Below are 27,764 nucleotides of genomic sequence, written 5' to 3' on the forward strand. Positions count from 1 at the left end.
GGCCACCCAGAGAGATTTTTATTGGTAGATTTCATAGTATCTCTCTCTCTCTCTCACACACACACACGCACACCTGCTCAATTAGCTCTCTGTGCATCCTTTTCATGATGTCTCTGCTAAAAGAACCTCCAGTAACAATGCATTCCAGGAGGAATTATAGAGACAAAAAGAATAGAAGATCAAATCTCAGTCATGTATGGATGCCCTCAATAGAATTTAAGGCACATAAAGCAACCTGTGAAGGTCCAGCATCCTCATCTGCTGAAGCATGTTGATTGAAGTGCTTAGAGATTGCATATATAATTAGGTGACTCAAACGAGAACAGGATCATACAAACAAACACTCATAAGAATTCTTGATATCGGTTTGCATGAGCTTTTTCTGTATGAAGTTTCACCTGGAGTTGAGCCCAAGCCTTCTAGAATCTTATATAGGATCTAGTACAGATGCTTATCTAACCACATACTCTCTTAAAATACAAAGTAAGCAAACAATAATAAATGTAAAGCTACTCTTTTGATATGACATGCATCCAATTTTGACAGGTTTTTTTGAGGCCCTCGTCTGAAATAATCTAATAGGCAGATAATGTTACACGAATGTTTTTCATTCCTGGAGGCAGAACCATGAGTCACTAGGACTCTAGATGACTAGACCATGTTTCCTTGCTAAATTTTTGTCAATCTCAGCTCACAACAAACTGGAAACTGTTTAAATCAACTAAAAGGAGAGAAGATCATTGTACAGAATCTCCTAGTGACCTGTAAAGTAAAAATCTTGGACTTTTGAAGCCAAGTTTCTTTGGTAATCTCCTGTCTACCTCATCTCATAGAATTGTAAAATCTTGAGTGAGAGGGTTATTTGCAGTCATAATACAACAATAAGAACAACAAATGATGGTACTCTGCTTTCGCATTGTTACTAGGTCTCCTTTCCCTCCTATCATACCCATGCATGAAACCCAGACACCTGAAAAGAGAGTCCTCTACAGCACCCGTTGCAAACTAATGAACAATGCCTATTGATTTTCATCTCTTTACGCTCTGCTAGTTCTAACCTAACTTAATCGTCAATACAATATTTTTACTGCTATCACTGATACCGGATAAACAACCACATCTCTTTTCATTTATGCTGATGCCAGCATGCCTTTGTGGCTGAACATTCTGACTCATGATGCTAGTCTGAATATGCTCTTTTCAAGTACACACACACACACACACACACACAAAAACGAGCAGCACCAACATGTGAAGATAAGACATCTTCAAAAGCAAATTTCCACTACATACCACATGCAAACGAAATGAGAGAAAAAAAATATGGATTTTAGTTAAAACCAATCAAAGTTATATACTGCAAATGAGTTAACATACACACTGCCAATGCCAAGTGTAAAGAAAGATGAAGGAAATAAGATATGTTTTAGTGAAAGACAATCAACTTTATATACTGAAAAAAGAGTCTTGATTCAAACAATAGAGTTAACCAAGAAGAAGAAGAAACAAAATTTAAGCAAAAGGACAATCTTGTAACGGCAGAACAGTATGCAGAGGCAGAAACCTCATCTTCTCAGCATGCTACACAACTGACTTAAAATATTTATTACATTAAAATGCCTCTAATCATGTACTTGTCATAAAATTTGAAAGTAATTCATGTCTATAAACCATTTCGTTTATCACAATATTTATCAGCAAGTTTTGGGCTTCCACAAGGAATTAGCAAATATTCAAATTTCTAAAGCCCAAAGAATAATTTTCAGAAACAGCTGTTTAATTACACAAGATTAATTGAAGCTCACGTCAGAAAAAATAGCCTGTCAATCTTTAGCAAGAGCTTATGCAGCACAGAGAGACTTCAGTGAACCACATACAGCTTCATGTCCATATAATTTGTGAATGATACATACTTTTGGGTATTGCTGAAGCAAAAAATAAGACTACTCCAATGAAATGAATAATTGTATAGCACATAATTCATAAATAACATTGAGGATACTGGTGTCAACTCCAGTTAAACCATGCACATGATTACTCCTTTATGCATGTTATACGACAGCTCCAAGCATAATTCACTAACATTTATTCATTAGGGAACAGTAATAGCCAAAATAGCAAACAACAGTTCAATTCACTTGCCATCATTTTCTCATATGCACCCAATGAACTAAATAGTTGGAAACTTGGAATATTCTAACCTCAAACATAGGAGAGCAACTTGAAGTAAATAACAATATAGACTGAAAGAGATGCTACTGCACAGATGTGCTGCCAGAACAAGAGCGCCGAAGCTTCCTTGACAGCGTAACCCCTCAAGCTAGCGATGGCGCCCAACAGTATAGCACTTGGTGTTGTGTACTGCAACAAAAGTACAAAGCGGTACATCTGATCTCCTTGAACCAAAAAATTCAATTTGCCCGCCAAAGCAACCACGCCAATCCCCACAAGTGGAAGCACCAACAGCCTTGCCACAGCGATCCCAATCATAGTTCTGGTACCAAGAGCTGAATCATTAGGACCTTCCGCAAGCATTCCTCCAAGAATCAGCATCACTGAGGGAACCACTGCTCCTGCCAAAATTTCCAAACTATCTGTGAAGAAAGAGAGTGGCGCATCAGTCCCAAATACAAAATCTCTAAATAAGGGAACCATCCCTACTATAAGCGCCAACAGAGAAGCAATGGTTGGAGGCTGCATAATGTGTTGGATTGGAGTCTCTTCGGCCACAGTTCTAATCCGTCGAACAACCTTGGGCTCTGCCAAACATCTAAGGGACTTCGGACTGCTAGGCCCCACACCAGCACCTCCTTCCTCAGTTAAATCAAGGTCCGGAAAAGTGTTCTGCGACGATCCTGAAATGCTCATAAACAATCTGGCAATAAATGGCGTCTTCGAATGTTCTGTCCCCTTGTCTACCATCCCAGGCCATTCAGCTTCATGAAGCAGGGGCCTGCTAATATTATTAATGTGCTCCTCTTCTATCTCGTTCCCCTCCGAGACTATCTCATAGTATCGCATAGGCGGCTCCATCATGTGATAGACCAAGGTGTAGACAAGAATCACTGCAACCCACTGGGCAAAAGAGACATAGGCAATGCCCGTCCTATGGCAGTCCGGTCCGAACGGGTTGTCTGAGCTATGGCAGACGGATCCAACAATAGCAATTGGAAGGTTCCCAGTGTTGCCGAATCCAGTCATGATCACAGTAAACCGGAAGAATTGGGGCGGCGGGCGGCATATGATTGCGACTATGTAACCAAGGGCACAGCCTATGGCCGTGCTGATAAGCACGTTGACAGGTACAAACCACCAGAGCAGTACATCGTCGAGGGTGACCGACTCGCCGAGGTGGACGAAGATGAGGCAGGGAAGGAAGAGAGCAAAGACAAGCTTGCTGAGGAGCTTGAAGGTGGCTCTTGGCACAACTTGGGTTTTCGGGTGGGCGAGTATGAGGCCAATGACCGTGAGGCACAAAAGCTTCATCAGGGGCACCACGGCCGACAGCAAGTCCTCGTGTCGGTTTTTAATTTGATCCATTGCGGCAAAAATCATTCTTCCTTTCTCGGATTTTAGACGATACTGAAGATTGAATTAAAACTTGCTGCAAAGATTTGAAGCTAAATCAGATAAATTTCTCAGCTTTTCATTAACTCACTAGAGCATCAAAAGGTGGGTTTCCCCCCTCGGATTCACTAAAGATTCTAATTGCAAACAAAGAACTTTTGATCCCAACAACAATAAAACTTCCGAAAAACCACGACTCAGAAGGTGACGACAAGATCTATGTAACAGGTTCTGGAGATTTCACTAAAGATGGTAAAATAAACATGAGAGAAACAGGAAAAAGATTAGATCTTTCGTGTAGTAACAGCTTATTTAGACAAACGAGCAAGGAAAATTTAGCAGCAAAATCGCTAAAATACTAAGAGCTGAGGCAGGGATTTCGAATCAGAACCCTATCCAGAGATATACATACATCAAAGAGAGCAAGAAATTTCCACGAAAAAGCTCACAAACAGCTCATAATTGGATCCAATACCTTGGGAAAGCTTACTCCACCATCCACAAGAGGAAGAAAGATTCAAAATTTTCTTGGCGAACAGGTTGGTTTCGACGCAAATCGCCAACAAAGATCTCTGCCACGCCTATTAATGGTGCTCCCAGTCTCCCCGATGGGAACCCACGAGGCCAGAGCCTCCTTTTAACGTTTCACCCGCTCTACTCCCCATTTTTACGCACAAATCCGGATCCGAGCGCTGAGCGTATCCCAAATGGCGGTGACGATACCCGAACTCGGACCGAATTCTCGTACCATGATCACACCGTACGATGGCTGCGCCAATCGTTGATCGGATGGTCAAGTTTCGGGTTCAGGGAAGGCATCCTGAAAATGGACGGTTGGGATGTGGAGGCATGAGATGACGGGGATAGCGAAACCGGGAGGAGTCACTAGTCTTGGGAAAGAGGGTCAACCTTGTGGATCAGAGCGGCGGGGCCCACCGGCATTTCCCCGTGTGCGTTTGTGGATCAGGTCGGCCGGCTGTTTGAGGGAGGCGTACAGCTTCATAGTGAAATTTTGGCCGGATACAAAGCTTTCAGGTTCATTGTGGCATTTTATCAACTAATCTGTAATTGCATCCAATCAGACCGTGTGTTTTGGTGGTTTTCTATTTGGTTGGAAAACCGTGTTTGATCTGCGCTTCCCCACCACTCTTGTCTCTTCTTCTCCGGCTGCGGCCGCCGGGTATGACGATCTAAACCGGTTCCAATAACTTGGCCATAATATATACACATATTTATAATTTCTCATGCTTCTCACACCCTCGTACATATAATTCATGAGTTTTACTCTTATCTGTTTTATTTGGTAACATCAGTGAGTTGACATATAGGGCTTGTTTGGTTTGCGGAAAGCATTTTTCCTCTTAAAAATATGATTTCTGAAAAGAAGATTTCTACGAAGAGAATGCCTGAAAATGTACTTTTGATATGTTTGGTTAAACATGAAAAAGTAACAGATTTTCAGAATATTTATATTTGGTTGACCCTCCACTTTTCTGTAAAAGTTATGTATAATTCCTATTATACCTTTAATAAAATTAAATCTTTAATGGCTCTTTAATGCTGAAGGATTTTTTTGGAAAAAAATAAAGATAAAGTGATTTCCGCCTCATGGAAAAATAACTTTCCCATGTTTCTCATGGGAAAAACTTTTTCATAAAATGTGGAAATCATGCTTCCATAAGAATACAACTTTTCCATCTCTCTTCTTTGAAAACTCTAACCAAACAAGAAACATCTCATTACTTTTCCATTGACCACACTTTTTTTCTTTCTTTTCTCGCGAACCAAACAAGAGGATAAGGAATGGAGTTGGCTCAAAAAATGTGAATGCTTTATTTGATAATGATGATGTGTTTCTTGGACACATAAAATCCCCCTCCTATCATATGTAGGTGCTCAAATTGACCAAGGACAGCTTAATCTTTCAATGTACCATCAACAATCAACAACAAAGTTAATGAGCCGTGGAGGAGATTACAAGCAAAAAGGTCAAAATCCTATGACGAACAGCACAACTAAGAAGTATCTCGGTTCATCTTAAGCCTTTTCTTTTTCACTGTAAGCAGGAAAAGGAATCCTTCATGTGACCTGGTCACGGTTCGTGGCGGCGGCCACCCAATAATTGAGAAGGATGGGCCCATGCGGAGGGGGACGGGGCTCGGATGGCCGCTCCTGCTGCTGTTTTGTCCTCATCCTATGTCCCACGTATTCAATGAACAAAGAGAGTGGGTGGCGGCCCACGCGGCCCACCACTCAGAATACACCTTCTGGTGAGGAGAGGGAGAGCTACCACTAGCACTCCGTGAGTTGTTGTATTTTGACTTTCTTGGATGTATTCGTACACGTATTGTATGAAATACCCGTTTCAAGCAAAAAGAAAAAGAAAAAGAGTGGGATTTATATCGCTCTCCCTTTCTTCTTCTCTAAACCAGTGAACTTCGTGCTCTCATTAGGATGCGCTTGATCCATGATATCTATCAACTTTTAGATGAGTGCGCATTCCATCAGATTACTCATGCTTACAGTGAGGCAAATAATATGACAGACTGGGTAGCATCTTTTGCGGCTCAGCATTCCAAAGACTTCATTTGGGACGACCTCTCCTCGGTTCTATCTCTGTTGTATTTTCTTATCCTTCTGGATTTTATGGGCAACACCCACATCCATTGCGTGTGAGTCGCCGGTATACAAAAAAAGGAAAAGAAAAAAAGAGAGTGAACTTTTAGGTCTCATGGCTTCAGTGCGACTAGGTCATTCCATGCTTCTCTATCATTTGATATATAGATCTTTCATGAAAGTCTCCTTTATGTCATGATGGCTTACATTGCTATTAGGATAAAACTTCATTAATGCCATATTATAGTTTCAATTATTTTTAGTATCATAAATCATGCAATTTTACATGATCCCTCTAATTGTCCATGTGTATTAGGTCTTCCTTTTGATTAAGCCGTGTTCGTGAATACTATATTGCCCTCATTGTGAAACCCTGCCTGTGGAACGAGATCAGATCATCATGCGGCAACCAGCCAATGCAGTAAGGACTACAAAGGGTCTAAATTTGCTAATAACATTTCAATTAATATGCACCCAGGTAGGTAAAGCTTGTGAATCTCCTAATGCCTACGTCTAAAGGAATGACATATTAGATAATGTGCTTGTATGGACTCTAAAAAAGATAATTACATTGCTTCAATTCAAATTCTAATATTTATGGGACATATTTTGGATTTCTTCATTTCTTTCTTTGATGAAGAAAAGCATGTCACTAGAATAATGATTCCATATCCAGCTATGTAGCTAAACTGTATCCCAATATACCACATCATGAGCATTACACACCGTAAAAAGTTCTTCAAATCCTCAAATCCGCCTTGCTAGAATTTCGTCCATTACCTTCCCTCAAGGAGCCAGGCATAACTGCAATTTAATATACTACAATTGATCAAGTCAAGCTCCAATTTTCAATGTGAGATAACTTATTATGCAAAAAAAAATTTAAAATTCATTAGTAAAAGATTTATGATTGCAAATTTATTTTTTCTTCTTCTCCTTCTTCAATGTCCTTTCACTACCAGAAAACACGCGTATAGTGACGGAGATTCCCGTCACTATATCGTATTTCCGGTTACTAATACGGCATTTGTGACCGGCGCTCCCGTCACTGAATTGGTTACAAAAACACGCGTCACTAAATTCTCAGTGACGGCGGCGATTCCCGTCACTAACCGCCGTGACAGAACCGCCGTCACTGAGCCGTTACAAATTCAAGAATTAAATATTTAAGAAATTACGTATTTTCCGTCACTATCTAGTTGCGGAGTTAGTGACGAAGGTAACTTGGTCACTGATTTTGTCACAGAATGCGGTTACAAGTTTGGTCACTGATCTGTCACAATCTTCAGTGACAGATTTAGTCGTCACAGACATGGTCACACATTTTGTCACTACATTTGTCATTAATCCTGTCACTGACCTAGTGATAAGTTTACCGTCACTAATTGGTTACAAACGCGCTGAGCAAAATCAATTTTTATTAACCAAAATTCTGTCACTAAGTTTATGACTGCTCGTCACAATACTTGGTAAACAATTTAGTAACCAAAATTTGGTCACCGATCACAATCTAATAATTTGGTACATTGATTGGCTCATAATAATAATAATAATAATATCATTAATAGCAAAGGCATTCAACATTACGCAAAAAGTTATTTAAAATGTCATTCAAAATTGGCATCAACATGTCCTGAATCCATCAAAATCAAAGTCTAAAAATATGTCATAGAGATCAACAGAGATTTCATTCCTCCTAGAAATGCAAAGACTTATCATCTAAGGCAAAAACAATCATAATGAAGCATGATCAGCAGAACCAGAATCATCATTACTCCCCTGATTTGCATGCCTTGGTCCAAAGCCAATCTCTTCTCTCATCTTTTGAAGAACCTCCTCTTGCCATTTTTTCTTTTCCTGCTCAAGAATACGTAGAAAGTCTTCATGAGTGTACAGCTCTGGAGCTTGACTTGTAGAGGTGGAAGAGGATGATGATTGCCCAATAATTCCAGTGAGATCCTCTAGGGGACTAAAGCCAGAGACATGGCCATGAGTTGGGACACCAGTTGCCTCAAACCACAAGCATTGAGGCTTTAATTTACTAGTAACGGACACAAGACACGCATATTAAAAAACAAAAAAAGGGTTCAACTAATTGGGATATAAGATAAATTAAATAAAATATATGGATTGAATAAATAATATTAGTATTTTATGTATTTGTTAAATTTTGGAAAGAATCTAACTAGTTGGGCGTGTGGATCAGAGATGCATAGAGATTTTTTTTTTTGAAAAAATAGAATATAAAGTAAAATTAGAGATGGAGATAAAAAACAAAAAGGCAGGTGTCGAAGTAAGGGATATTCTAGTTGCAAAATTTTATAGATGGAATTCAAAATAGTAATATTTCTCTCTCATTCGATAATATAGTACAAATTTAAAGGATAATATCATATACTTTTATGCATTGCACACATGTAGAATATATTACTTCATAATTTATAGCCCGTTGCTTGTGTTTTGATTTATGCTACAGATAATATCATGTCACGTTAACGTGGCTTGTCCAAAAAACTTAGTGTAAAGAGTTTAGCCGGCCGGGTCTAGGAAAAAAAAGAAAAGAAAAAGAGAGAGAGAGAGTTTAGCCGAAGGGGCCGAACAGTAGCATCGGCCATCATATCCAAGAACAAACGAGTCTCAAGGCTTGAACAATCATAACACGCTTGGGTTACATAGTAAGTTCAACTATTATTTCTCAAATGAAGAGATCCAGATTCCCAACTCTCAGCCCCTAACCCTCCTGGCTCCTAATTAAGAGCTTTTATTATTTCTTACAAGTTCTTTTGCGACCTGATCCGTTACACACCACTAAAGAAAAAAGGACTTAGCTATATCTACATGTTTTCTGCTTGGATCCGCACAATTGTGTCAATATGCAGTTAATGCAATAAGTAATATGATAGGCTCCACTTAGTTCATATATAAAGCAAATACTGTGATATTTATGCAGACTCTTGTATTATCATTCAATTCGTTCTAAAAAATTCTAACATTTCTTCTTGGATGAGGACCCAATTATATAAGTGAATGAGATGATTAGTGATTACTTACATGTTGCACTCATGATGGATCCAACTTTCTGCAATCCTTTAATAAAAGAACCTAAAATTTTATAGACCATATATTTTCTCAACAAGCTCTCTATAAAGTTCACGACAAATATTTTTCTTGCGGTGACCATTCTAGATATCTACATATATGCCTCAAAACAAAGTTTCTATGTATGTACCCATGAGATACATGTTGCTGCTGACTAGTCTCAGGCACCGTGCCGAAAGGTGTGATGACATTGGAGAGTTTGATGGTCGGCTGCTTTGGTTGGGTTTGAGAAAGGAGAGCGATGCTCGATCGCCGCGGGTGAGATCTTTATCAGATGGTAATGCTATGACCTGAAACAATACAGAGTAAACAAGTCCACCGACCAAAATGTATCGGTGAAAAATTTTCTGATACCTAAGTTAATGTAGTTATTAAGAAATAGAAGGTAGTCTCTTAAATTGTAAGAGTATTTTTTTTTGGTCAGTTCGGCTATGAGCCATTGTTTTGTACTTCCCTTCTTCCCTCTTACGAATGGAATAAAAGTGTACTCATTTTTTGGGGAAGCATTTGTGCACCACTTGATGGCAGCATGAAATATGGTCCAGGCGTTTGAAGCATAAAAAAATATTGCAAAATAGATTATCAGTACCTCTCATGGAGATAAGTAGGAAGACAAGGAAAAACAAAAGCAAATAAAGCAGCAGAATAAATAATTGAATGGTTGTATTAAATATTAACAAGATTAAAAACATTATCAAGAGAAAGTAATATAGGAGGCGACTTAGTCTGCAGTTCTGTTCGCCTTCTGACGCACATGTGTTGCCTGAAAAGAAGCCAAACTCTTGATCAGTTTGCGAGTCTCACGAATCAGTGGATGACCGTCCCGTATCGATCAACTCTCCATATGCAATCGATCACCATAGAGGAGTCCCCCTCGAGGTATATCATGTATGCATCAAGTACCTTCCTCGCATAAGATATGCCTTCCTATGCTGTTCGAAGCTCTGCCTCAATGACTATCAAGCTGAGGGTACGCCAACCTTCTGCCACAATCAGTTTGTTATGGTAGTCTCTGATCACAGATCTCACTCCTTCATATGCTCCATCCGCCGATATGCCACCATCGAAGTTAATTTTAAGATGATCAAGAAGTGGGGGCATCCAAGAAAAAAGTCCATAGGGCCCGTAGCTTACGTCTTATTCGACCTCTTAATCATAAGCATCTATGCCAGATCTTTTTCTTATGGCGTCCGCATAACCGGCTGATTTTATGCGGCTTGCGTCCTACACGTGTTAAGAGCACGCTGAAATCTTTTCTATACAAAGTCGGCATGATAGGAAAGATTTTCTCTTTTCTTTTTTGGAATTTAGTTCCTGATAATATTTGATTGATTCTCTTGTTTTAAGTACAATAATTAATAACGATCATTTCCATAAAATAACTTTTTTTGTTAGGCGTGCTACTGCAGGATAATTTTTGCAGATCACCTGTTTTCTGCGACGAGGATTGACAAATTTTTAGGTTAGCACTTGCAGAAAAGTGTGAATGCTCGATTTTTGTTTATATGGCTTCTTGTTATCTAGTATTCATATAATATCTTTAATCAGCTTTGCTTGGTTTTGACAAGATATATTTGACATAGTAAATTATTTCTTTCTTGTAATTTTTAAAGTTTTTATGATTGATCTTTGTCGTATCAGCTATATAGCATCCTCGCCCATCTATTTTCAAAGCGATACTCTGTGTTTGACCAAAATACTTGTATACATGCTCTTCTTTTTACACTGGATTAAAACATAAAAATTGCATTTACTTCCTTGAAACTTCTAATTATCATTTTCATTCTGCTTGATGCGTTGAGAGTTGTTTGATTATACATGCGATTAATTACTGCCAGAAATCTAAGAATCGTGTCTTATATTGTTGGTCCCTTGTCATCCATTTGAGGGTTTCCCCGTTATAGTTTACTAGATGATTTAAATTTTCTAGAATTTTTTTTTTTTTTTTTTTTTTTGCAGAGGAGAGGAGCTATTAGCCTACCTACTGTTTCTGATAAGCCATGTCACCCTAGTTTTCTAGCATTATCCTATGTTACTTTGCTACTTAGAAAAAATAATTAGTCTATTAATAAATCTTCTGTTATATCTTCAGTTCATATCATGATGCAACTATATATAAAAAGAATATCCATATAGCACTTGATCCGTTTTATAAACCAAAGTTCTTACAAACTTCTGCATTACTATATATTCAGATCAGATGTTCTTTTGGTGCTCAACAATTGGATATAAAAAAAAAAAAAGACAAGGGAGATTTGCTTTCAACTGGTATCCTAATTAACAACTTTCTTTGCAATATTCTAAGGGAGATTTGCTTCTCAACTTGTTAAGTTGGTCTAAGATGTTTGTGCTCCTGGTATCCGAATCAGCAACTTCCTTTGCCCCAGTTACCATCTTGTGCTCCCAATCTTCTTCTTCTTCTTCTTCTTCTTTCTTTTTTCTTTATTTTTTTGAAAACGACAATTTATATAGCTCTAACGTGAGTACATCTTGCCAAATCAGAAGAAAGCAAAAAATACAATGGGGGCGGGAGCTCTACTGAAGATTTCCAGCAGAGCTCCTCGGAATGCCGTGTAACATAGGAAACGACTCAGTCTGCTGCCATGTTCGCCTCCCGAAATACATGTACTGCCTGAAACTCGTCTATCTCCATAGCCAATATGTGAGTCTCACGAATAAGAGCATGACCATCTCCATACATGTCCGCACGCTAGATCCAATCGATAACTATAGATGAATCCCCCTCAAGGTATACCCGTCCGGCATCGAGCATCCGCCTTATATAGAATATATTCTTCCAAGCTGCTTGCAGCTCTGCCCTAACTACAATGAGTCTTGGCATGCTCCCAATCTTTGCAGACGTAGTTGTGGCCATCCATTCTCATAGTCCAAGCCTAACGGTGGAACTCTTTAGGCTAGCCCGGCTCGGTCCACTGGCGCCCCCCGTTCCTATCAACATAACCTTCTAAAGTTTCCGTGTCTATCATGCTTGGCCTTCCTCTGTATCAAGCGTGTAAAACTTAAAAGAGTTCTTTAAGGTGAAAAAGATCAAGTAACTCGTCATTATATCTCCAATACGTACGGTGCAGGGATACAATATCATGGAAAGTGATGGAGAGCAAAATGGATTGTTTAGCCCACAATAAAAGGGCCACCCAATTTCGGCCCAACAGACATCTACATCGATCGGACGTGTCCTCGGTCTGGCCTAGAATCAGCTCGATCTTGGACTCCGCCGAAAGCTCCTCCGACCTCGGATATTCGCCGATCTGCCTCGGGCAAGCTCGGAGCATCTTTCTTATTCGTCGATACGTCCCAATCAAGTTCGAGGCGCTTTCTCCAATTATACATTCCGATCTCCAAACTCAGGCCTGATTTGAACCACAACAGAAAGAAAACAGGATGTCAAGCTCTAAGGCAAGCAAGCAACAAATGAAGTGGGGCATCTGGCCCACGAAGCACTTTCATTACTCTCTGCATGGCTCACGTGCTTACACATGCATGGTGGCAGGCTATGCGTCGTAGTCTTATGGTACCCAGGATTCATGGCACCTTTTCCTCCCCCTTCTCCTCAAGGCGCTCTTTACGTAAAGATACTGGAAAAGCTACATCAAAAGATGGGGCTCATCTCCAAGACAAGAATAGCCACCTTCCTTTTTCTTTTTAAAACAGAAGTTCCATGGAAGCAACTTGGCGTCGCAGCCATCTCCCTGTTTTCCATGCCTACTTTTTCTGTTCACCTTCTGTACGTCCTCCTTATTGTTTGGTTTGTTGCCCTCACACCAAGAAATCACATCTAAAATACCCATCTAAATAGCTTTTAACCGGGTGTGTGTTGGAGGGTGGAAGGATGGGAGGAGCAGACTTAGTTGTTAAGGGACTTGATTCTAGATTGGTTATAGGAGGCAGGTGCCGGTTATACACCTGTTCTATTTCTAGGGCAGAGATGAGGACTGCTTGGGCTGAACTTAGACACGTGCGGAGCTTTCTGAGGGATGATATCATCATATTGGAAGGCGATTCAGCGACAGTGATCAACTGGATCCAGAGGCAAGCAAGAGTTGTGGAGTCAAATCCTCTGATTCAGGATATTTGGCGTCACGTGGGTGGTTGTTCTGCCTTTGTGACGAGACATGTTTATAGGATGGCTAATAGCGCGCCGGATTGGATGACTTCTCTTGTGGCAAATCATTTGGAAGGACTTTGGTGGCTCATGTACCCAGCATGTTTAGAAATTTTTTATTTTTTAACTTTCGGGGTAGTATTCATACCATATCTAAGTAATTTGCTGTCTCGGCAAAAAAAAAAAAAAACTTTTAACTAACGGAAACATTTTTTTCAAAGCATCAATTAGTGCACTTGAAAAGTTCCATAGCTCCTATATTTCTGGCCTAGAAATTCAACACCCACCAACCTCCTGCATGGGGATTACACTTCTCCCAATTCATGGTATATAGAAATTCTGGTGTGCCTGAAATTGGTGTCCGTAGCATTACCCTAAAATAATACGCAGGCCTCGTGCTGTTTGGCGCGGCGGCTCCATCCACGCATGGACGGGTGAGCGTAGGTTAGGGTGTTGTCGGACTCTTGAACCAAATCTAAGAAGATTTAAGCAAACAAATTGCCTTGACTTTGTAGAGAAATGTTCGTGGAAATATGTACAAAATAACATGGACATAAGGCTGAGATATAACATTTAGTAACGCACGAATTAACTAACAATCTTAGATGTCAAGAAAATGGCACAATCATGTTTTTATACATGCGCTGTCCCTCTCAAAACCATCTAACTTTATACCAGCATGATCTTTTGATCATACGTCATTTTCACGACTTTTGTTACATTATAGGCGGTTGGCCTTATTGTGCCATTTTAGCCATCCCATGGTATCTTTTCTTTACTTCCATGCCTGTCTCAAAACTTGTAGGAGATATAACTTTGTTTCTTTTAACAGTAAGCTTAACTTCATACTTTTAAAAAGCTTAGCTTTATCTTCTAACAGGTAGGTGGAATTTAATTTCTTCCCAGTAATAAATGTAAATTTGACAAATCCGAGCTTAGATAAATGATCAAGAACAAAAGGGGATAAAATAGCAGATCTCATCTAGGAGATTTACTAGTTTCATTTAAAAAGGAGATTTAATTGTTTGTGGGATATGCTTAACCTCATCAACAATTCATCCAAGACTATTCGGGAAAACATTTTAGAAAATATATGCGTTTTCATAATTTGAAATCTAAAAGCTCCCACATAATTCATACTTAATTATACACGAGTCACATGTGAACAGCAAAAATGGCAAATAAACTAAAAATGAATACCATCAAAGATCTATATGACAACATATTCTTACAAAAGATTTCAGTTTGTGGTGAAGGATACACCACATACTGAATGCTACTACACATGGAGATAAGTTTTCCATTGCTGGTTTAGTTAGGCAACAAAAACATTAATCTATTGCTCTTTTTTCGGGACAAAGTTTTGAGATTTTAGTTAGTGCTCACATTTACATGTGTAAAATGAATCGGGCTTAGCATCGTAAAAGGGTCTAATGTTGGAGAAATTATAAGTTATACCACATGCATCGCATCGGTGCACCATTAGAACAATTCGAGATGAGATGAGACGGCAGCTAATGGGTTCAATAAATATTATTAGTGTGCTCTGGCATGGTGCATTTAGTGTAGGATATTATTAAAAATTTCTTAATTTGGAAGGGATGTGGCTTCATTTAGTCCATTTAAAGCATCTACCTATATATGTGACCGAAATCTCACTCCTAATGAGTCAATAACCTCAGCGTATAAATCTCAAAATCTGCCAATCACCTCAGTTCTCCATTTCACAAAAAATAGAATGTACCGGCACTGTTGGATATTAATTTCTTGGTCCAACCAATTTATCCAATAATCAGGTGACGCGTGGGAACAGGGTCGTTACTTCATCCACCCAAAAGCCCTTTGTCCCCCGGAGACGAGGTCACGAGGCGTCCACGGCCGCGACTTTCCCGAATCCCAACAAATTATATGACGCAAATACCCCTACTCATGTGCCTAAATGACAGACCGGAACGTCCTCTTCCATCCCATCGCTCTCGTCCAATTCCCGTCCCGGTCAACAAGAGAAAACGGATAATGGTACTCTCGTAAATATCTCCAGATATCAGGGCCTTCCCATCATAATCATGCAGAACCAAAGGCGAGGTAAAGATCCACTAAGATCCGTTCCTTTTTAGGAGACCGACGAAGATAACCCTTAATGAAACCATCAAGCAATGCGCTTTCACCACACGGGATTGACACGGGACCCACTCGGAATTTCCAACGCAATAAACAGGGTTAGAAAATATTTGGCTCAAGAATTTGCCACGTCATTAAAATTTATAGTAACGAGACCGGTTTAGTGCTCTTTAATCCACTCCACTCGCCCCGCGGGAGCTCTTTCCTCTCCCGCCGATAAAAGGCCTTTCGGACCCATACCTTCCTGCCTTCCCCGCGTTCTTCTCTCCGTTTCTTATTCTCCTCCTCCTTTCTTCTCCACTCCTCCTCCGCTTCGGCTCCAAACCCTAACCCGAGAATCCATGGAGGGGAGGGAGATGAGAGCGAAACCTTAGGATTCCTGTGATCGTTCTTGGTTGTTGGTCCCGATGCGATCTCTCCGTTCGCTGTTCTTGAGCTGAGATCGGCCGATGGATGCCCGCGGCTCCGCCGGCGCCGGAGGAAGCGGCGGCAGGGGGATCGCCTTCTGCCTCCTCGTCTTGGTCTCTCTTTTCGCGGCCTCCGAGGCGTCGCTTGCCCTCGCTGGTGGAGCGGAAGGCGCCAGGAAGATTAGTCTAGGTCGGTGAGATGATCTTGCTTCTTGATCGTTCTCGTTTGTTTGCCAGGTTTCTTGCTTTCTTGCTTGCGCTTTCTTGATGGTGGAGAGTGGTGAGGCAAGGAGACGACATGACGTGGTTTTGCCGGATCCTCTGCTTGTGGCCCATGATGGGATGCACTCCGAGCTGTTTCCTTTTTGCATGTTTTGACATATTTATGTTATGTTACTTGGAATTTTCTCTCTGTCTCTCTGAGTTAATTTGGCTTTCTTTAATCTTTTTGGTTAAGTGAAGATTTAAAGAGTTTGCCGGCATGGGCGAAGGATCTCTTAAAATTGACACCAATGGCACCAGAACCAATAGCTTCGGCTCCAAGTGCAAAATTCCCACTACTTTTAGCGGCAAACAGAACGAGAAGGCCGGATATACTTGATAATTTCAGAATGTATGGCGGAGGTTGGAACATTACTGACAAGCATTACTGGGTTGTAAGTAATTTAAATTTGCCCTGCTTTTTCATAATTTTGTTTTGTTTCATTTGTGTACTGAAATATAATGGATAGAAAAACTGCTGAAATTGGGATGTTTTCCAGTAACTTTTGGGTTGAAGCTTGATTTTATGATGCCAACGAAGTTATGATGGTTATGATTGAATCTGATACAAGCGGAATCTTTAAGATGCTATGTGGCATTATTGTCCAGATAAAAATAAGAAATAAGAAAAAGAAGTCAGGGAGCATCATTTATAGGTGAGACAGTAGGAATGATGGAGCAGATGCTACAGAGCTGATGGTATCTGTGGCTTTAAATTTGTGATGTTTTTTGAATAACGAGAGTTCTGACTGATAACAGCAGAAGTGAAAACACTTAAATTAATTATCTCTGTCCTCCATTGGTTTAGTGGGGGAAATTCTCTTTTGTGAAGTTTGTATTTTTGTAGTGAAAAGTTACCGTCAATATTGCATGCATATGCAAAAGAGTCTCTAAAATTTACCACCATATTGGTGAACAATAACAACAAGCTCGAAGATGGCAAGATAAGATCGTTTTGTTGATTGGCTGCACTCCTATTTTTGCAAAATATAATAACAGTTATCTAGTTTGCTGAAATGCATTATTGAATTGAAAATTTTTGTTTGAAATTATCTTAATATTTCTCTATCATGTGGCCCCACGTGCAATGTTCAGGTCAAGTGGTATGAACTTTTCATAATAGCTACTTCTTTGCCTCAAATTTGAACTGGATTTCTTTTACTGAATATTGATCAGTATTCTTGCAGTCTGTTGCATTTACAGGAGCTGCTGGGTTTGTTCTTGCAGCATTATGGTTTGTTTCTTTCGGGTTGGTTTTAGGTGCACATCTCTGCTGTAGACGGGGAATGGGAACCAAAGATGGAGGATCATTCCTTGCACAATGTATTTGTCTTGCATTGTTGATGCTCTTCACATGTGCTGCATTGTAATACACTTAAACTTTCATAAAGTCTTCTTAATTTTGAGGCAGTTTTTTTTTTTCATTGCTCAAAAAAGAAGAAGTATCTTTTTTTCTAGCTCCAACGTCAAGTATTATATCTTGGCAAAAATTCTGCTTTTCAGCACTGATGGTGTAAAATTCGCATAGTTGTTAGCTACTAATAGAGCCTGTTGATGCTTATGTAGTTGCAGATAGATGTTACATTATTTCTTGATTATGTACTTCCTGAGGATGCTATTTTGATTCTTATATTATGTTTGGCGTCCCGTGATATAAATCAAGACTAATGGAAACTTGGCGGACGACATATAACTTAGACTTCCAATTTTTCTTTTTCTAATGGAAGTCATGTTGGAACTTCCAAGCGCATATTAATAAAATTATATCGTGTTCCCTGGCTAAATAAATCCATAAAACTCTTTACTTCCTTTTATCTCAAGCAAGATGTATCTAGACCTTAATTGTCCATTTTGTTAAGAAAAGATTTTGTTGTCTCAATTTGATTAAAGAGTCAAACACTATATGTGGGTTAGTGCAAATGGCATTGCCTTTAAAATCATGTTTAAGTATTCCTTTTTTGGCTTTCTTATACCTATTGCATTTCCAGTTAGAAAAATATTGAATGGGAGGAAATAAAGTAAATTGTTCCTCCTGTACCTCTTAATGGTTCCTTACATCTTAAGAACAAGTGCCTCAGCATTTGAAGGACCTAGGACTTTAAGAAGATGTTCTTATTTAATCATGACCCTTAGAACGTTTTAAACATAGACTAAAACTTAGTACCATCTGCATTTATCAATTATATCTTATTATGGCAATTTGTTTTTTTATCATTTGGTGATATGAAATATCATATTTGATCTCTTACTTAAGAATCTTGGTTTGTGGGAAAACTATAAAGTAGTTGAAGATGCTAGTCGTTGCTGTAAGTTCCATTTCAGGATATTATTACCGAATATGTTTTGTTAAGATAATGGTGAGGCATTTTTACCTTCATCAGCAGGATGAGATGTTATCCTTAGGCAGATATTAACCTGTCAAATGGGCTAGCAAGCTTTAGATTTTCTGTTAAAGTTTCTAAAATATCATAACTGCATGTCTTAATTTTTATTTATTATTTATGATATATCGTTACATGTTGCACAAACGAATGTAGATACTTTGATTTTCTTATTTTAATTTTCTTGGGTAGCTCATATTGACATTGCTGTCCTTTTATTTTTATAAAACCAGGACCGGATGCATTCTTCTCTCTGTGGGCCAGAATGAGTTCCATGAGGAAGTTTTGGATACTTTAAAGTTTGTTGTCAATCAATCAGATTTCACTATTCAGATACTAAGGAATGTCACAGATTTTCTGTCCTCTGCCAAGACGATTAATGTGGCAGAGGTCTATCTCCCATCAGAAATTTGGAATGAAATTGACAAGTTAAATGGAGCCTTAAATGGTGCAGCTAGTATCCTATCAGAGAAAACAAATGAAAGTTCTGAGAAAATCAGAGCAGTCATCCATGACTTGTATGTCTCTAGAATATGTTTACTCAACCGCTATATCCATATTAAGATCACAAACTGAACTTTTGTCTTGTGATAGGCGTTCCATATTGATCGTGGTAGCATCACTGATGCTTTTGCTGGCCATACTTGGTTTCTGTATGAAATTTATCTCCTTACTGAGAATTTATTACTTTTCATTTATAGAAGTTCATTTCTTTTGCACTAGTTCACTTCTTTCACGTCTCTCCAAACACAAGAATGATTTTTTTTTTTGTACTTTAACTTTTTATCTACCATAATTTTATCTTGACCTGCAGCAATTTTTCTCTGCAGTGCTTTCAGTTTTGGGTCACAAACATGCAATTTATGTGTAAGTTGAAAGCTGTGTACTTTTATTTGGAGATAAACTACGGGCTAACTTGATATAATTTTTTTCAAGGTCTGAAATTCTTAATGTCTATTTAAGATCTTTTATTTGGTTCTTTCAGATTTATAATGAGCGGTTGGCTCCTTGTGGCAGTTACCTTCATTCTCTATGGATTTTTCGTGATCCTCAATAAGTAAGAATCTCATTCAACACTTTGCCCTTCCTACTTTTATGCATGTATATGTGCAATACATACATGCATGATACATATGAGTGTGCACGCATACATATGTCTGTACTTGCATATAGATACTTGGATATCTAAGAAATTCTTGTATCTGTAGTCTTGTTGCTTAGGAGATTGGCAAATTCATGTGCCAGGCAGAGCTCTCATTCTCCACATACTGTGTAATCTTTTCTGTTATTCTTATTTTTTTTTTCAAAAAACAATTATCTGACCGTGAAGATAAAATGTGATCTTATATGTTGTTATGATGACATTTCAATAATCATAAATGGAAATATTTCCATAGTGTTTGAATGAATGGTCAGTATGAATGGATGTATTTGTACATTATTATTGTATAAGTAGATGGCAACTTCCCAACTTAATATATTCAAACATATCTAGCCTGAAATGGCGTTAATCTTGATACCTCGTGCAAGAATTGCAAGAATAACCCCACCCCAACCTCCACTCCGAAAAACCCCTAATTGTAAGAAATATGATGTTTGATGGGTATAGAACAGATTTTCTTGGATGCCTTATCAGCCTTCAAGAGAGGTGTTTAATAACTATGCATTGCAGGAATCAATCTTTCGTAAAGTTCCCTTATAAAATTTTCTTTATACCTCCTTTGAAGTATATGTAGACTTTTTCTCTATAGAAGGGCATTGTTTTACCATCTCTGACTTTGACAAATTAAAGCAGTATGGTGAAAATAACAGCTTTTGCTCACATAACAGACCGGAAAGCACATGACAACTCAGATGAAGTCGTGGAAAACAAAATAAACCTTTTGGGTATCTTATTCACCATACTGTTGGCATATCTGCTTTTTGTTCATTGGTAGCATGCATATGCTCTTTCCATGTGTATTCTTTCAAATCTAACTTATACAGCTGTCATCTAAACAATCAGTATTATATTTGCATCACCAACAGAATGATATATACCGTGTTTCTCAATGTCTGCATGCACTTCTGCTTGCACATACACAAAGGAATAGGTTCATAGACCATTTGTGCTATATAGATGGGAACTTCAATGTTCAGAGGGCATCATTCACATAGTTATAGGCCTAGTGCCAAAGTGCATGGTAGGTAACCCGATTTAATATTTTATGCATTTCATGGTGATCTAAATCATCCAAAATGCTTTAAAATTGTCTTTTTTTTTGTGGGGGGGGGGGGGGGTTGTTGACTTATATGCATGAAGTACACACGAGCAGTGGATTCTTCACAACAAGATATAGTTTGATTTGAATATTGAACCAGAGCGTGGGTGCCAATAGTGCAGTTTGTACACCCCCTTCTTTTTTTTCTCGAATAAAAAGAAAAAAAAGAATATTGAACCAAATCTGGAACACAATCAAAGAACTTGAATTCTGGTCCCCTGTAACAGAATGACTGCTTGGGTTAATGTATAAAATACATACCCATATATGCTAACTAAATCTTGATGTATCAACTATGTTTGCACCTTGCTTGGTGAATGGTAAAAAGCTTGGGCTGAGAAGTGTAATGGTGCGGGTTGAAGTATTGGAGCAGCCACTTTGTGTGGAAAAAAAGGGCCAAAGGTTACCCTCCCAGGACCCTGGTTTGCCAAAACCATAACTGGGTAATGGGCTTTTTTAGACTGCCTATGTCATTCTAAGTAAACTTACAGAAATGGACCAGACATGGTAAAATATTCCTCAAAAACAAGATTCTAATGGACTGAATCACAGTGATCTGCCTTCTTATGTTTAATCTTAGTAACCATCTTAACAGAAACTATTTATCTTTTTTATTGTCCTGTGATAAATTGATTCACACAATTTTTAATGTTCTGATTTGATGCATGCAAGACACTCAAACATCCTTTTGTCAGCTTAAGGTGAATCAGCAAAATGTCTCTGAATATACCTACAATCTCTGCATTACTCTCTTCGAACTGGACCGAATAAAAAAAATTGTAGTGCATGTCATATTTCATTCACTCCTTCTCAAACAGTTCAATAATTGATTCTTTTCGCACCTTATCCCAGACCTGCCAACAGGGATCTGCCAATTTCTAAGATTGTAATATCCTTGTCAGAATCGTTCATCGTGGTAATACCTAAATATAAATAGGCTGTTTGGTTGTCTTGAGTTTTTCGGAGAAAAATAATCATAAAATATGATTCTCTGTAAATAGGTTTGATGAAAAAAAGGGGGAGACCTGTTTTCCATAAAACTCATTTATCAGAATCTAGTACTCTATCAATTTTGGCAAAACAATGCTTCTGAAAAGCAACCAAACATAGATCTTGTAAAACAACCTGGCTGTTTTAGTAAAAAACTTGTCAACCAAATACCCCAAATAGAGATCCCCAAATGTCCATCAAGGTCTGTTGAAATTTGTAAAATTAATGAATATTTATGATCTTACTTGATCAAGCCCTCGAGAAAATTCGTATTCATTGTTGTGTTCATCAGCCAGGACACATTGGAAGTATTGGTGGTTATTGTCACTAATTCCTCCAGTATGACATAGTGGACTCGCTTGGAACCCCCTTTTTCTTCTTTTCTCCATTTTTCTATAGTCAAATTTGAGCAACGAGTTGTGAGTTCTTAATTTAAGGAATTATACTTCATCCCAAATAATTGATTCGTTGATATTACCATGATGCTCAAATATGATTCTTCTTCTAATCAATAGACAGGTCTTTAGCTATTATATTCTACAATTTATTGTCTATTCATTATTATTACATTCTGAGAGGTGAAAGGTTTCTTAATGAACATGTGTTAACAATGAAAAAATGAGGTTAGGATCAGAAGTTCAATCAACTCCAGAAAAATTCAACATCCAACTGCTATGGATCAGTTTCTAATATGGAAGCTGTTCACTGTAACGTGGTACGTGCATGTGTATATGTTCTTGTATATCTATGTGCTTGCATAAGTAGGTGCATGCAAGCATGCAAACACACAAATGGTTGCGCGGAATGCATACACATAGGATTTTTAATCTCATGGAAGTCATTATAAATTGTTGTTGCTAGTTGATAATAACTACTGTATTTCCATGAATTCTACTGACTCTGTCCTCTTACTGATGCATAGACAGAAAAGAAATGCTACATTCATTAAATGAGAACCAGTCAAAGAACCAAAACTCTCATTTATACAAACCTATGACTATACAAAAATATAGGGCATTTTGTCTTTTTCATAGAAGTGATCAAATGCTCTGATCAGAACATCTGTATGGATGTTCTTGGATGTGCGTATGGTGTGCATGGCAGGTTTGCATGCTGTGAGTAGCAAGGCAAGGCGCAGTAGCTGTATTGATTTAGGGGTGTATTACCAAAAGGCCCATTGAATTTATTTCCATGCATTTAAATATATGAGTATGTAGGTAATTTTACAGATATTCTAAACATGTCATCTTCATGTTCTTGATTTTTGGATGCCTTTAATACTGGTGAAATTACTAAAACACCCCTCCTGTTTTCTCAGTGCATGGGAAGAGAGACAAAGGAGTGTTTTGGTGATTTCATCTCTATGTGCTAACCTTTCCTATACAACAGTTAAATGGTTATGTATGTATGTATGTATGCATGCATGCATGTACTTATATATGTATGTACGTATGTACGTATGTATGTATGTGTACACTTTGGTATCTTACAAGAATCACATATGTTGATTGCAACAGTGCTGCGGCAGATACTTGTACAGCAATGGATGAGTGGGTGCGCTATCCTCAGGCAGAGACAGCTCTCAGTAACATTCTCCCATGTGTTGATGAGCAGACAACAAAACACACGCTCTACCAAAGTAAAGAAGTGGTTCGCCTGCTTGTAAACATAGTCAACATAGCAATTTTTGCTATTGCGAATTCAAATGCTGCATTCCAGGATGGGTTCAATTTTTACAATCAGTCTGGACAGCCAATGCCATCTCTCTGTTCTCCATACGATTCTCAGCTGAACAATCGGCAATGTGAACCTCAAGAGGTGCCAATCACTGATGCACCAGTGGTGCGTAAGCAATTCACACTTCAAAAATTCCCTGAAAATGCTTTTCATTTGTAACCTTTGCTTAGAAAAAGGAAATGGGAAATTACTAGGATAGATGAACTTGAAATCCTAAAAAAATTATTGTCTCTAAGTTTGCATTGAAAACTAGACTCAGATTTTCTGACAACAAACAAAATAAAACAAAACAATAGCAGCCTGGATGCAATTATTAGCTTCTCTCTTGGAAATCCAGCTTAGTTGTTAAATTTTCTTGCTGGCCAGTCAAGATCATGCTGTGCTATCCTAAACTATTTGTCCTTTCATGTATGCCAGCTGTCATCACTGCCCTCACGTAGAATTAGTTTTATACTTGTAAAACAAAAGGATTGATTTGTTTAAAACTGTTCGACCCACTTTGTAAGTACGTAGCAAAATAGATTCATAACATAGTATTTTCCTTCTTGCTCTCATACTAATTCTACATTTTCTTGCTAGATGTGTCTTATTTCAAAGTCGCCACAAGTGAATTAAAATAATTTGTCCTTTTTCAGATGGCTGTGCTTTCTAAATTCTTTTGGAACATTTCATCTCTTTTGCCACGGGGATCCCACTTTAGTCCTGTGTTCACCATCTTACAGTCATCTGATAGTCTCTTTGCCGCTATGATATCATCAATATAGCAATATCTTCTTCACTTGCATTAATCTCTCCATGTTTAAAACCTTTCAGGTGTGGCAGAACTACACGTGCAAAGTTTCGTTTTCAGGTTTATGTATCAGCAGTGGAAGGATTACCCCAGATATATATTTCCATCTGGCAGAGGCAGTAAATGTAAGCTATGCGCTCTATCACTACACTCCGCTATTACTCAGCCTTCAGGATTGCAAATTCGTCCGAGAAACGTTCGACACCATCACCACAAACTACTGCCCCGATCTGGAGCAAGACCTCCGCATGGTCAGTGTTGGACTGGCCCTGATCTCCATCGGGGTCTTGCTCTGCCTCATCCTGTGGATTTTCTATGCGAACCACCCCCAAAGGGAGGAGGTGTTTGCGCCACTGTCTAAAGTGAAGTTTGCTCCAAATAGCAACATTCCCGTGAGAATCGAAGTATCATCCTAGTCTACATAGATATAAAAACATAAGCAGCCCATCCCACCCCAAATCCCAAAGGTGGGGCGAAGCACCATCTTGGGTGCTAAGTATGTTGTCTAGATTCATATGTATGTGCACTTATTCTTGCACCTGTAGCAATTCATCAGCTTTGGCCTTATTCATGATATTTGGAGCCATGAGCTGTGAAGACGAGTTCTATCGGGGTAGTTCTAAATACACCCCCCCTATTGCTCAGGACACCCCCCAAAAATTAAAAAAAAATTAAATACTCTCTACACCCCCCCATTTGCTAAGGACACCCCTAAAAAATTAAAAATTTCTAAATTACCCCCACCCTCCCCACCCCCCACCTCCCCACCCCCCGCCTCTGCCTCCTCCTCCTCCCCCCTCCTCATCCTCCTCCTCCCCCTCCCCCTCTTCCCGCCCACCTCTGCCTCCCCCTCATCCCTCTCCCCTCCTCCTCCGCCCCGCCTCTGCCTCCTCCTCCTCCCCCTCCTCATCCTCCTCCTCCCCCTCCCCCTCTTCCCGCCCACCTCTGCCTCCCCCTCATCCCTCTCCCCTCCTCCTCCGCCTATTCACCCTCCTCCTCCCTCCTCCCTCCTCCTACTCCTCCACCCCTCTACCTCCGCCCCCCATCCCCATCCCCTCTTACTCTGCATCCCCCTCCGCCTTCTTCCCCTTCTTTGCCTCCTCCTCCACCCCCTATTCCTCCCTGCTCCCATTCCTCCTCCTCCTCCTACCCCTCCTCCCCCTTCTCCTCCACCTCCCCCTCCTCCTCCTTCTCCTCCACCTCCCCCTCCTCCAACTACCCCTCCTACCCCTCCCCCCTCCGCCGCCTCCTCCCCACCCTCCTACCCCTCCTCCCCTCCCCTCCGCCGAACAGAAGGATTCTGTTCGGTTGAGGGTTGCCGAACAGAAGCCTTCTGTTCGGCACTGGATCGCCGAACAGAAGCCTTCTGTTCGGCACCGTTCAGCCGAACAGAAGCATTTTGTTCGGCGATCCAGTGCCGAACGGAGCACGAAACGGAGGAGTAGGAAGGGGGGTGTACTGAGAAAATTTCAAGGGCAATATGGTAATTACACTAAAGGTTAGTTTGGGTATTTTTTTTTTAATTTTTGGGGGGTGTCCTGAGCAATAGGGGGGGTGTATTTAGAACTACCCGTTCTATCGGTGCCCTCCCGTGCTTGTCTATTTCGTGAGGTCATTTCTTGGATTGGGTGTGGTCGAATGTTTATGCTTTTTATATATTCTATTCACACATAAAACCTACTCGTGGACCTGTGTAAACTACAGTATTTGTTATCATTTGGAGTTCAGGTGCATGGGAGCATGTTCCTTGTGCCGGCGCTCAAGACACATCATGGCCTCCTAGTAGGTGGTCCTTGCGCTATAACCATCGTGAGCTTCGAGGACTAATAGAACCTGCACGGAGCCCTCTTGTCAAAAAGGATCCAATTCTTGATTGGAGGCTGAATGACCGCATGAGATGAGATCTGTTCCTCTAGTAAAGTTGGACGATAGGATATTTCTGACCTCAAACTGACAGGACTAAGGTACCTTGATGTGGGTTCTTACGCAGGACGACGTGGAAGGGAACGTGGTTTTAACTTTCACTAATTTGGTGCATCTGTGATTTAACTCCCAATTATTGGTTCAAGTTTCCGGACCTTTTTTTTCAGCAAATTAGATCCGGCTGAATAAGAGAATAGCTGCTTCATGCGGCACAGGAGAACCCAAAGATGGCCGACATACCACCATTTGAAAGGATTCAGCACAGAACCTGGTATAATGCCATATGTAGCTAGCGTGCATGCCAAACTAGGGGGAACATTTGAGTGGGCTCAGCAGGCCTTTACTTCCCTTTCCGGGGGAATGAAGGGTGTACGCATTTTGCATCACTTACAAGTTTGGACAATACCTCGAGCACGGTTGAGGATGCAGCGCTCATTATCCATGTCGATGATGATGTCGGGTGCTCGATGCATGCAGTCAACTCCATCCAAATTTTGGTGGCAAAAGGCTGGCCATGCCAGGCTTCAGAAAGAGCACACCATCATGATGCTCTCCATTGCCGACTTCATCTTGGATTTTTGGCCAAGCTAACAGAGTTTATTGGTGGAAAGGATTGGATGATGCATTTTTTGATGCTCCATTCCCATAATTAATTACAATGGTCTAACTAATGGTGGAAGGGAATGATTGATTCGGGATTAGTGAAAGGCTACTATTTAGTATTAGTGAAGCCCAAAAAATATGCATGCGCTAGGCTTGCCGACCGATGGCCATAGCAGTGTGGTCCTACTCCTACTTATGTGGTCACCTTGGCAACTGGAGGACTGAAGGAACGAGTCGGGCTGCATGTGTGTGGGACCCAGATTGGAAGCAGCTTGGTGTGGATTTGGCACCAAATATTGGTCATCTAGGCCATAATTAAGATTTTGGCAGGCTTAAGTGGACCGCTCGATGCATTATAGAGTTGCTTGCATCATATGATTAGTTCGGTGTGAGAGTACAAGGCTCTAACAGATGCCAAATGTTAATATATTTCAAGAAATGGATTTTGAGCTCAGAATGCTTGAGCAGCTTAGCTGACTCGCTCCAAGATGTCATGCCCGTGGAAACATGGATTACTTTACAAGTGCCTTGTCTGATCTCCAGAATTACATTAATTAACATAGCCAATTCATATCAGCTAGATAGACTTAATTTTTATGAGTTCGTTGCATGTCCAAACGTGTTAATCATCTATCTATATCATTATTCTTCGTAGCTTCGTTTTTAAGACGAAAGCATTGCACCGGACAATTTGATGGCTGCTGTAGAAAGAAGCGAACAGAGAAGAGATGCAGCACCAGAATATCTGATGACGAGGTTTGCTGCTTTGGCAGTGAAGCATCGTACGCTCAGCAGAAGATCTGGATGCCAGATTCGAGAATTCACTGCGTGAACTCTCCGCCGCACACGTGTCGTAAAGCGGAATGAATGACCTGAAGTTACATA

At 39.8% G+C, this 27,764-nt stretch overlaps 2 protein-coding genes across 3 annotated transcripts; one reads left to right on the top strand and one right to left on the bottom strand.

Moving 5' to 3' along the window:
* Positions 1-1,944: 1,944 nt before the first annotated feature.
* LOC120111508 (protein PIN-LIKES 2) lies at positions 1,945-4,291 on the bottom strand. Its single transcript, XM_039128637.1, has 2 exons — positions 4,043-4,291; positions 1,945-3,604 (listed from the first exon to the last, which is right to left on the bottom strand). Exon 2 carries the CDS (start codon positions 3,553-3,555, stop codon positions 2,203-2,205), a length of 1,353 nt encoding a protein of 450 aa, XP_038984565.1. The 5' UTR covers positions 3,556-3,604; positions 4,043-4,291; the 3' UTR covers positions 1,945-2,202.
* Positions 4,292-15,756: 11,465 nt separating this feature from the next.
* On the top strand, positions 15,757-26,033 carry LOC103722872. Of its 2 annotated transcripts, none has more exons than XM_039128638.1 (10): positions 15,757-16,123; positions 16,396-16,589; positions 17,382-17,560; positions 18,809-19,093; positions 19,170-19,228; positions 19,406-19,442; positions 19,561-19,632; positions 23,344-23,668; positions 24,377-24,965; positions 25,936-26,033. In XM_039128638.1, the coding sequence occupies exons 1-9, from the start codon at positions 15,976-15,978 to the stop codon at positions 24,767-24,769; spliced, it is 1,692 nt and encodes a 563-aa protein (XP_038984566.1). In that variant the 5' UTR covers positions 15,757-15,975; the 3' UTR covers positions 24,770-24,965; positions 25,936-26,033. The 2 variants fall into 2 exon arrangements, with proteins under 2 accessions (XP_038984566.1, XP_008811798.2); XM_008813576.4 differs by having other exon boundaries at positions 24,377-24,955; positions 25,926-26,033.
* Positions 26,034-27,764: the final 1,731 nt, after the last annotated feature.

Source organism: Phoenix dactylifera, chromosome 8, assembly GCF_009389715.1.
Source record: "Phoenix dactylifera cultivar Barhee BC4 chromosome 8, palm_55x_up_171113_PBpolish2nd_filt_p, whole genome shotgun sequence".
Lineage (NCBI taxonomy): Eukaryota > Viridiplantae > Streptophyta > Magnoliopsida > Arecales > Arecaceae > Phoenix > Phoenix dactylifera.

Coding starts and splice junctions, on each gene's coding strand:
- LOC120111508 (XM_039128637.1), bottom strand. CDS start 3,555: ATGATTTTTGCCGCAATGGATCAAATTAAAAACCGACACGAGGACTTG.
- LOC103722872 (XM_039128638.1), top strand. CDS start 15,976: ATGGATGCCCGCGGCTCCGCCGGCGCCGGAGGAAGCGGCGGCAGGGGG. Junction 17,561..18,808: donor CTCTTCACATGTGCTGCATT/GTAATACACTTA, acceptor TTATAAAACCAG/GACCGGATGCATTCTTCTCT. Junction 19,229..19,405: donor GCTGGCCATACTTGGTTTCT/GTATGAAATTTA, acceptor TTTTCTCTGCAG/TGCTTTCAGTTTTGGGTCAC.